Source organism: Brachyhypopomus gauderio, chromosome 21, assembly GCF_052324685.1.
Source record: "Brachyhypopomus gauderio isolate BG-103 chromosome 21, BGAUD_0.2, whole genome shotgun sequence".
In the NCBI taxonomy this organism is placed as follows: Eukaryota; Metazoa; Chordata; class Actinopteri; order Gymnotiformes; family Hypopomidae; genus Brachyhypopomus; species Brachyhypopomus gauderio.
Window position 1 is genome coordinate 7159717 of NC_135231.1, and position 11553 is coordinate 7171269.

The 11553-nt window shown below is 39.8% G+C and overlaps 1 protein-coding gene across 1 annotated transcript; it reads right to left on the reverse strand.

Annotated features, from left to right (window-relative positions):
- Positions 1-380: 380 nt before the first annotated feature.
- Positions 381-10375, reverse strand: LOC143485151 (protein-glutamine gamma-glutamyltransferase 2-like). The gene is made up of 14 exons (XM_076984423.1): positions 10276-10375; positions 9818-9985; positions 9452-9627; positions 8824-8878; positions 8530-8648; positions 7260-7388; positions 6266-6443; positions 5198-5324; positions 4644-4747; positions 4124-4369; positions 3715-3963; positions 1165-1325; positions 775-911; positions 381-688 (listed from the first exon to the last, which is right to left on the reverse strand). Exons 1-14 carry the CDS (start codon positions 10283-10285, stop codon positions 541-543), a joined length of 2007 nt encoding a protein of 668 aa, XP_076840538.1. The 5' UTR covers positions 10286-10375; the 3' UTR covers positions 381-540.
- Positions 10376-11553: the final 1178 nt, after the last annotated feature.

Below are 11553 nucleotides of genomic sequence, written 5' to 3' on the forward strand. Positions count from 1 at the left end.
ATTTGCATTGCTCACTGTTGTGATGCTTCTACTGAGTCTTTACTGCTGCCCTTTAGTTAATGGACTGATTTCCATTATTTACTTCACACTCATGTAGTCGAATGTACGCTGATAATTTATACAGCAAAAAATAGATTATGCCATGTAATATATGAAGGCTTTAATGTCAGCATTAAGGCGTTTGTAAATAGTATAACATGAAGGACGGAAATAGAAAAATCCATCTTTTAGTGATATATAAAATACTGCAATCAACAGAGGCTGCGGGCCAGAAGATTTGAATGCGGGCCGCGGGACACCCCTGTGTTAGGGGGGTAACGAATTAGTCTTATTTTCAGAGCGTTCTGTAATTATCATATATGACAGAAGCACAGCAAAAGTAAACTGAAAGATTTAATTAGTAATGCTTTTAATATTGTGTATTATCATCATGTTTAAACTACGCTTGGTCAAATGTACCAGAGAGAAACCCTGGCCACGACTGGGTCAAGATTAGACATCCCTTGTTCTTTTCTCTTTTAATGCTCTTTCTCCTTGCATCTACTTGCTGACATTCAGATTTTCGTAAGCTTTGACATGGCCCAACTTTTTGCTGTAAAAATCCACCATCAGCTTGCGTGGGCCACTTTGGGTTGGTGTGAAGTAGATCTTCACACTGGCCTCTTTTCCAGGGCCCACATTTCGAATCCTGCATTGAGAAAAAACATTTGTTTAGACAATCTCCTCAGAATGATTGAGCTCATTCAAAGTACCGATACAACAATAGCTACATACGTGTGAGACAGGGTTTCTCCGTTAGTGAGATTTGATCCCTCCATAGTAAAGCAGCATTTTTCTAGCTCCTCAGGCAATGGGTTTATCACTGACAGCTTTGCAGAGCTCTGCCATCCCACTCTGGGCTGCTCGAGAATCTGCAGGCAAACACAAATTGGACACTCTTGTCTAACCATCTAATAACTGTCAGGAATAGGAAATCTGGTCTCATGAGATACACAAATGTTTATTTAATCTCATTAAATAAATTATATCACTCTTAAAACACAGAGAGCTTTAAAATTATAAAGTGACAAACGATTTTGTCAAATGACATTTTCAATGAAACACCAGGTTGCTAGGCTGCCTTTGGCCACTAGAGGGAGGCACAAAATGTCTGATGTTGTTCACCTGAATGTTGATCTCAGGATCCTCCAGGATGATGACGCGTTTCTCCATCATCCTGCCAGAGGTTCCGATGTCTGTGAGCTGCGCGGTGACCACCAGCTGACAGTCAGTGTGGAGCAGTGTGGAGTAGCTGTTGTAGGTGTGCTCCATCGGAACCCTCAGCTCTGCCAAGATGGGAAAGACGGCTTCTGAACAACGGCACCGCATGGCGTTAACGAGGACAGCACAGCCGGGCTCGTTACCAGTAGAAATAGACTTTGCACAGAAATAGGAGCACATGCCCACAAAGTCCAGCAGGATGAGTTACAATCAGCATCTGGGATTTTGCTGAATGCTGCAAACTCAAAGTGTGAAAAGAGTATGATGCATCAGACTTCAGACAGGTGCTGTCATGGTGTAGGCATCACAGCTTAGTCATCATCAGCAAGGGCACTTTTTAGCGCAAAAAAAAAAAACTACAAGCACATGTTGAATTTATTTGTAACATTCTCTAAACGTGAGTTTTCAATGGAAAAAAGTCACGCAGCCAACTGATATAATTCATTGGTTCTCCCGAGGTTTCTTCCTATTCCCCCCCATCATAGGGAGTTTTTCCTCGCCACTGTCGCCTTTGGCTTGCTCATTAGGGTTCTGGACCCATAGTATTGTTAACCTTGTAAATCCTGTAAAGCTGCTTTGCGACAACTTGAGTTGTTAAAAGCGCTATACAAATAAACTTTGATTGATTGATTGATTGATATCCAATATTAACTATATAGCCTACAGTCACGTCCTTCAGTTAACTTCTGTTTACCCTCCACTGTCTGCAGGCCTTGTTGCATATATTTTACAATTTAAATCAATATATGCCTACAATTAAGACAGTAAAAAGACCAAAAAGTAGGAGAAGGAGTTATAGGCTACTGAGTGAACTACTGAGTACGTTCAGCTTAACACATAGATTTGCAAACTCTACCTTAATTATTTGTATGTGGTCGTCCTCACGTGATCTATCATTGATTTGGGCTAGTGCGACTAGTTTATCAGGTGACCATCGGCTAAAAATGCTTAGTAGTTTGGTGCTGTATGAGACATACTGCACAAGAAAATGATTTCACGTTGGGCTTAGAGGGCAAACGGTACGATTTTGCTTGATGTGTATGTAACCTGGCTGGTGGGGCACGGGAGAAGAAGTCTATCTGTGACCGTGTGTGCTGTGCTGAAGACGCTTCCTTCCACTCGCTGAACTAAACTGCTGCTGCAGCGCATCTGGTGTTAAAGGAAGAGAGAGGTCGGGCGTGTGCGAGGTGGTGGCTCATTTCAGGGCATTGTTTTTAATCGCTCATGTTTTCAAAAAACCATTTCAAACCGACCTCAGTAAAATGATAAAAAAAAATAAATAAAAAAACCCCGATGTTTCAAAAGGGCACTTTCGTCGATAAAGGGCAGAGTTGGTGGTGCTTTAGCCATAACACTGCCTCAGCCAATCGCTTACTGACTTGTTAAGTTAAACAGGTGTTACACCGAGAACTGCTGTGCTGAAGACGCTTCCTTCCACTCGCTGAACTAAACTGCGCATCTGGTGTTAAAGGAAGAGAGAGGTCGGGCGTGTGCGAGGTGGTGGCTCATTTCAGGGCATTGTTTTTAATCGCTCATGTTTTCAAAAAACCATTTCAAACCGACCTCAGTAAAATGATAAAAAAAATAAATAAAAAAACCCCGATGTTTCAAAAGGGCACTTTCGTCGATAAAGGGCAGAGTTGGTGGTGCTTTAGCCATAACACTGCCTCAGCCAATCGCTTACTGACTTGTTAAGTTAAACAGGTGTTACACCGAGAACTGCTGTGCTGAAGACGCTTCCTTCCACTCGCTGAACTAAACTGCGCATCTGGTGTTAAAGGAAGAGAGAGGTCGGGCGTGTGCGAGGTGGTGGCTCATTTCAGGGCATTGTTTTTAATCGCTCATGTTTTCAAAAAACCATTTCAAACCGACCTCAGTAAAATGATAAAAAAAATAAATAAAAAAACCCCGATGTTTCAAAAGGGCACTTTCGTCGATAAAGGGCAGAGTTGGTGGTGCTTTAGCCATAACACTGCCTCAGCCAATCGCTTACTGACTTGTTAAGTTAAACAGGTGTTACACCGAGAACTGTGACCTATCGAGATCTGTTACTCCTCATTAGCCTGGGCAGCGGTCCGCTCGCATTACTGTTAGTATATCAATATATAGTAACGCACCGCTTTTAATGACCAGTAACGTCAAAGGCGTTGTAACGACAGGAAAAGTAATTAATTATATTATCCCGTTACTGACAAAATGACGCCGTTACCTAACGCCGTTATTTTTAACGGCGTTATTCGCCATACTGATCATCAGTGTCCATCAAACAAATCAGCGATGGTGCAGCGTACAGATTCCATTTACGTTCTCTGGTAGAGCAGTGGTAATGAGGCTATATTTCAGGCAGTAAATCTCTGAAGGAGGTCACTAAATGCCCATTCAACATTAACACAGTGAATAATAGACTCATCATGCAATTTCTTTTCAGCAATTTCCTGCAACACTCCTACTAACCTTTGCCAGGACTGAGGGAATGTTTTTTCACGAGACTTTGAGAACCCTCGTTGATTGGTTTACCGTTGTACAGCACACCTCTGGAGCTGAGTTGGAGGCTTATCTTCTTCACAGTGCTGCTTTTGTTCAGCACGAGGACGTGCAGGGTAAAGTCTGAGCCCTTCTTAATCCCTTGAGGGCACTCGATGCTCAGGTCAAAATCCTGACAGACCTGTGCGTTCCTGTAGGACTCGCGCTCCAGCTTTGAGCCTGTGAGAGAAAACATGGTTTGGGTTTAATTTCATGGAATAGATTTCAATAGAATATACAATTAAAAATGCACAGCTTTGTTTTCATCTATGAGGACATGGTGGTAAAAGTTTCTTGATTTCCATAGATAGCTGGGGAAATGACACGTGATGCAGTTCACCTTCTGTGTGCTTATACAGATGGGTGACATCCTCTCTGGCATCCACGCCGATCTTCTTGGTGCTAATCTTTTGACCTACTTGGACTACATCCACAGCCACAGTGTCCCCCACAGTTCCATCTGACAGTTTCTCCTTCACAATTACATCCGCGTTGACCTCGGCATACACAAAGGCAGCGTCGTACTTGCAGGTGAGGTCACCTTCCTTTATGGCCTTCACAGGGACGGGACCGCAACACATCACGCCTATAGCACATGACCAGGAAACATAGAACTTTATGGCACTGTTGGTTTTCGTCTGTGGGCATTTGGATTACACATTTTAGTGTTCAGGCTGCTACTTGAAGGCTGTCACTCTTCAAAATCTGTTTAATATTTGGAATTTAATCACCAAAGGAAAAGACGAGCATAAATTGCATTTATGCACCGATATGCAGTAAAATAGAGTATATGAGATTTGCATGTTCATTTCTTTAGGTTTTTCAAATCTTCAGCCATTCGTTTATTTTTGTAGCCATACCTTCACTTTGCTCTTGAGGAGTTGGATCACTGACTTGCCAGCCATCATAACCTGGTTTGAGATCAGAACGCTTCATCCAACTTTCCACCCAGCAATGAAAATTCCTGTTTAGAAGTTACATTATCAATGAAATGGATAAGTACTGTGCTTTTATACTATTTTTTTGCTAACAGTTGAGTAAAATCTACACTAAGCAGTATACAGTCAGTCTTCTCATTTTATGTAAATTGTTACATCCAACACACATTTGAATGGTGATACATTTTAGGTTTCTGTGTACATCCCTGGACGGATATGGGTTTACTTGCAATATGGTGCTGGTTCTGCCCCATGTGGTTTTTTTTCAGAATTTACAGGTTCCATTACCTCTGTATTTGACCACACAGAAAGCCCACTGTAAACTACAATTGAAGCTGTTGAAGTCTGACTATCTCATCCTGAAATATTACAAGAACTGGGAGACTGCTTGAATTAGGACCCTTAACATTAATGTTTCATTTCAAAGTGACCCAATGGTTGAATTATTGTGAAAAGATGAAGGTGCAGAATCTCACCACACACGTTCCTTCTCTACTATCCCATTCGCGGTGAGGTATACCTCAATCTTCAGGTCACCATTTGAGTCGTGGGCTGATTTAAAGTTGGTGATGACACGACAAGGAATACCAAGTGCTCGTGCGACTGGCAAGCAGAAATAGATTCTCTGAGATTTGACTTCCTACAAATTCACTATTATTTTAATGTTAATGTTACATTTGTTTTGTATGTCTGGTGTAATCTCCTTCATGCCAAATTGAACTTTGAGACCTCTTACAAATGATCAGACTGAGTTTTGTATCATTGGTGGGATTACATGCCTTTTATAAACCAGAAGAGTTGAGGAATCAACTTCAACCCCTAAACCTGCATCTCAAATTGATTTCTGACTATAGTAGAACATGATAAAGAAACGTTTATGGAAGCCAATATATGTATTGTAACATTTCAGTTGGGGTGAAAATCACAATTGACAAACATGGCAAATTTACATTACATTCAGATCACAGCAGCAGGAGGCTGAGGTAGGCTCATGCATATGCATGCTTCTCTGGCATTACTTCTGTTTCCTTTGAAGGCCTTAGATGAGCTCTTATACTGCCACTGTTTTGGTGATTCATTTGAAGGTCACTTCTATCTTTACCTTCTGACAGGTGCCAGTAAAATAGAAACATTTAGAAAAAGAAATACATCTGCAGTAAGTCCCAGAACATAATATTAATGTGTGTTTTTCTTTATTTATATACTAAATGTGTTCGTTCCAGGCGTTAGTCTATGGACGTGCATCAGCCTTACCTCATTAGATTAGACAAGGTCGCAATATAAATCTATATTTAAGGATCAACTGTGCTAACCAATCAAGAAGATTCTCCACAAGCAGGTGATCCTCACTGTGGGGTAATCTCATTGGGTATCTTGTGTACAGCTCACTTCTGATTGGATATTATACTATTTGATGAATGGCTCCTTAAAGAGTATTACTTGTATGAACAGCTTCTGATTTGCAATTTCCTCATTGGATCACATTATCCTGATAACTTCTGAAAGGGTATTAGCTGGAAAAACAACTTCTTTTTGGATATTACCTGTGCAACCCACAGCTGCAAACACCCAGCACTGGCCATAGCGCACCGATTCACAGTTGCAGTCACTCCACTGGTGTAGGATTTCTACACTTCCTGTCCATGCGGTAGGCTCCACCCCATTAGGGTAGGTTTCTTTCCATCTGCCAAGCAGGACTCCACTGTCATCATTTTCGTTTATCTGACACATAAGCACAATTTACATTAAGCAGCAGTATGCAGCACTGAATATATAAAACTGCACAGTAGACAAACTCATGCAAAAGCAGCCAGTGTTAGAACCAGCATGTAAACATGGTCCACATACACCAAGGTTACTACCACACACATCCTGATCCTAATGTAGTGTCTGAGCCTATGTAATACTTTATGTAGTGATTAAGTTTAAACTGTAAGTCTCTAAAATTCATTTCTCTCCTATGATGGTGAGTTGAGCTGGACAAAGAGGTCTAAAACATACGGTTACATATGGGGTTTAGCTTAGGTGATAGGAGCCCTAGTCCAGAGGTCATAGGTCATGTGGGCCCTTTTCCTGTCTCTGTCTAGACTAAATATTGAGGCCCCTTGCACTCCTATTCCTTCTTCTTTTTCAGTACGTATGACATGCTATGCAGATGTGAGCGGCCCTAGACGTCTTTGAACGACTCGCATATAAATATGAGTAGAGATGCAGCATTCAAGAGAGGGGATTCACAATTGGCACCAGACCTCTCTCAAGCAAGACCCGGGTGCTTGATAAGATGCTGTTCTTATTTGTAATAAATGTATTATTGACAACTAAGACAGTGTCGGTGGAGACTTCTTCACTCATCATCACAGCATTGCTAAAGAAGAAATACACCTCACTAACACCACAGCACAGTGCAGCGGTTGTCATACCTGACACCACTTGTCAGTGTGATGACCTGTTAAATGTGACGGCCAAGAATCAAGTAGGTCAGAGACATTAAACTGCAGTGTGACAGCCCCGCCCTCTCTGTTGTCATACTGCACTCACCATGGCGCTAAGAACCCTGGTCACGTACACGGGGTCACCTCTCTGAGAGACGTCTCTATCTGGGTCTTCCTTATGCTGGAGACTTGTATCCAGGATCTTCAGACAGACATTTAGGATTCCTGATTCAAACTTAAAAAACACAGGAAAAAATCATAAAGTATGCAAATGAGCAAAACTGTTTGTTTGTTTGATTCTTCTTTCTGTCATGTGGTCCTGCCTCCCCCCTGTCAGTCTAGTCTTTTGTTTTGTTCTCGGTGTGTTTGAGTGTCTTTTATTTTGACATTTCCTAGTTGTCTCTGTTTTCACACCCCTGCCGTGTTCTCTGCCCCTCGTTATCACCTTCAGGTGTGTCTTGTTGTGTTCCTTGTTTAGTTGATGTATTTAAGTCCTGTGTTTGGTCTCTGTGGTTGTGGGTTATTGTAACTTGTGAGTTGAATGTTGTTAAGCTGTATAGTGTAATTTGTGAGTATTCGGTTTGTCTCTCTGACTTTTGTGGTTCTTGCTTCTTTTGTGTTAGTTTTATTGTTATCTTTGGTCTTTGTATGAGTTGTGTTGTTTTTGTGTTAGACATTTACATTAAACCTCTTGAAAGCTGCATATGCGTCCCACTGGCTAAGCCAGGTTTGTTACACTTTCCTCACCTGGCACAAGGCTGATATCAGGTCAGTCAAAGATTTTAATATAGACAGAGTCCTTCCTACTTTGTCAGATTTCACGCTGTAATTCCCTCTTTTTAAAACCCACTTTTATAGGTTCTTGCAGATCTGGAATTATGCTAGAAATATTTTTCCAGATTTTCCCTCTGATTTTATTCTTGAGGTCAGTAATACAACAACAATTATATCGAAAACATACAACTTGATATCCTCCTTTACCTCTTCTCTGACTTGCACCAAACATGTGAACAAGACAATTACAACTTGAAGACAAACAGTGGGACAATATTATACATTGTATTTATAGCTCTTCAATCTGTGTTAAGCAGAAATTGATTCAATTAAAATTGCTTCATCGAGTCTATTGGACAAATGTAAAACTTGCTAAAATCCAACCGAGATCTACTCTGTGATGCTATTGAGCCTCGACCAACCGGAGTCTTGGTTCTGGTTTGGTTTTGCCCTGCTCAAACTCTCATTTGGTATTTTTTGTGTAATTGATATATATATATAATATATATATATATATATATAAACTAGATACACACCCTTACTCTAAACACATGACTAAACTGGTTTTATGCTACAAAAGCCATAGTAATATGAGACCATACCTGGCCAAAATTCCATGGGCATGAAATGATGTGGTCACCATTGCCTTTGAAGATAATCCCATCTTGGGACATAACATACTCCTCCCGCTCTTGATGAGACTCCATGTACACGTCGTCATCTGTCGCATTTTAAAAGCATCACCACCAAAACAAAGCCTTGATTGATCAATTTTAAGAGCGATAATGAGAACATCAGATAAATCAGACTAATCGTTTTCATTTACCAAGATTAGACTAACAAGTTATTTTTTCTTTTTTCAACAGACTCTGTGTTTTGTGTCGTTCATCACATACCTGCACACCAGGGATTGAAGAGCAGGATGAATGTACACAACGACAGCTGCTGTTGCTGTGGAGAATCATAACGATTCCTTAACTGAGTTTTAAAACATGCTGTGTTCACACTTTCCTTCAGCTACTTATAAAAAGATCAATTTCACACCATATTTTAATCAGGAGAACATCAAGCTAAAAAGTGTAGTAATGACAAGATTAAACATGAATAAAATTACTTTATGTAAGGGAACTTGTGATTATATTATCAGTTATCACTTCTCTTCTCCTCCTTGTTCCCAGCTTATCTTGTGCTATCCTCTCCCCCCACATCCTGTCTGGCTAGCTCCACTGTACCTCTTTTCCTAAGAACAATGTCAATCATACATCTGTTTTTAAATTCTTAACCATTTGGTTTACACAACATCTTAGTTCTTCTGTATTTAAATCTTTCTTGACACATGCAATGTTCACACTTTCAGGAACTAATTTCATGGCTTATATCAAACTAAGAATTGTAGTAATGACAAGATTACATATCAATAAAATTATATATATTTTTACCATAATATATTGTAAAATAACTGCTGTAGTCTACAGTAAAACAATTAGGATCATAAGTAACATGTTCAATATCTCTTTGACGTACTGAGAGACCACACATGATTAGATGGTATTCGCCAATAGGAGCTTTGGGAGCAGCACAGATGGTCAGTGATGTGTCCTTCCCATGATGAGACAATGCTGCACTCCATCCAGAGTCCTGTGGTCTTCCGCTCATGTCCATAGAGATCCTGGTCCCAGAGGACACTGAAGAAGGCTGCCCTGCATAGACAGCCATATTACCCTTAAACTACAATTGTGAGATCAAAAAAACTTTTTTTCTAGACAAGCAGGCTCTTTTGATCCTAACAGCTATAATTGATTATGGAGAATCATATTGATCATTTTGACCTGTTCATTAATCACACATCAATAACATGTATTAACCTATTAATACTCATAATCTGAATACCTGTTTCAGCTATCACAGTGGCCTGGTTGAGTTTGGAAACATCAGACTTCAGGCTCAAAGTGAGTGTGAAAGGTTGCCCGCGTCTCACGATGAGACGATCCTCACGGAACACATCGGTGTGGTGCTCGAGATTATTCTTCTCACGCTGGAGATCAATATCAAATAAACCTGCACATAAAAATAAACACAGAACATGTACATCTGAGGAATTCATTATTTCAAACAAAATAATTAGAACATTACAGCTAAATTAATTCAACACTAAAATCAACAGCGCTAAAGACACTGGCGTGCTGCATAGAATAATGCAAAAGAATTTATTTTTCAGTCATAATTTATGATTTATTTACACGTATACTATGACCCTTTTTGGCAAAAAATCTTTTTTAAGTGTAGCAAATACATAAACATTTGTATACAGTTTACAAAATGACTTTGATGAATATGCAAACACTTACCTTGACTCATTTTTATAATGATGCTAACTTTCCTAAAACTGCGTGTTGTCAACACCTTTGCACATCTGGTCAGACTAACCACAGCTTCAGAGCCTATATAAACCCTTTTATCCAAATTCCATGCATACTGACAAAATTCACTGTTAGTGCAGATGTACAGTAAAAGATCAGGTTTCCCTGTTGTGATCAAGTAGGAACTTGATCATCGGTTCATTTTTTTGGCTAGAAAAATGCAGTAATGATGAAATCCTTAACAATAACTCTGTGTGAGATAGCAGGGCTGTGTTAGACTTGGCTATGCATAGCTTTGGAGTGTCTCAAGGACCTGTGCTCAGATTTCATATTTGATTCTGGTTCATGGCATCTGCAAGACTTCTCAGATGACCCTGTCACGTGTAGTGTACCACACGGCAAAAAGTTCAGTGTTGAATTGACTCCCACATTCACAGTCCCACAGAGTAAATTTTAACACTTTTTGTGGGTTTATATAGCTCCACAATCTGCAGAGTTAAATTAACACTTTCAAAATAGTTAAAACATTTATCATTTGATGAGAGTTACTTTGTTAACTCTGAAAACAGTTTCAGTAGTGTTAGTTCACTCCCTAAATAGTTAGCTATTAATACCATTAAAATGTAAAAATTAGAATAATATATTCCCATACATTTTTTGCTTGTTTCCTCTTGAGGTCCTTCAAAGCTGAACTAAAACATTGTGAAAGAAGGTACAATGTACAAACATTAATCTCTAACACTGTATGAACTTTCAATCAATCAATCAAATTTTGTTTATATAGCGCTTTTTACAACAGTTGTTGTCACAAAGCAGCTTTACAAGTGCCGAGTCCTAGCCCCCAGTGAGCAAGCCAAGGGCGACAGTGGCAAGGAAAAACTCCCTAGTTTTTTTGCATGAGGAAGAAACCTTGAGAGGAACCAAGACTCAGGGGGGGGAACCCATCCTCCTCTGACCGGTCACCATGACAACAACAACAAAAACAACAATTTAGACAGAAAAAAATTAAGAAAAGGAAAATATGTAATAATGTCCATCATGGTGTAGGCTTATCCGGTCAGGCAGTAGGTGTCTGGCACTTTGAATATTAAAACCATTGTAGAAATTAAGTTCAGATGTGACTAGCAATGGAGCGCAAGTAAAAGAAAGACACGATCACACCAGTCTCACTGAAAATGAAGGATTTAATGAATAAAGTGCACCAATGCAAAACCCATAACATAATCCAAATAAAGGATACAATAACCAGAAGTCAACTGATACATA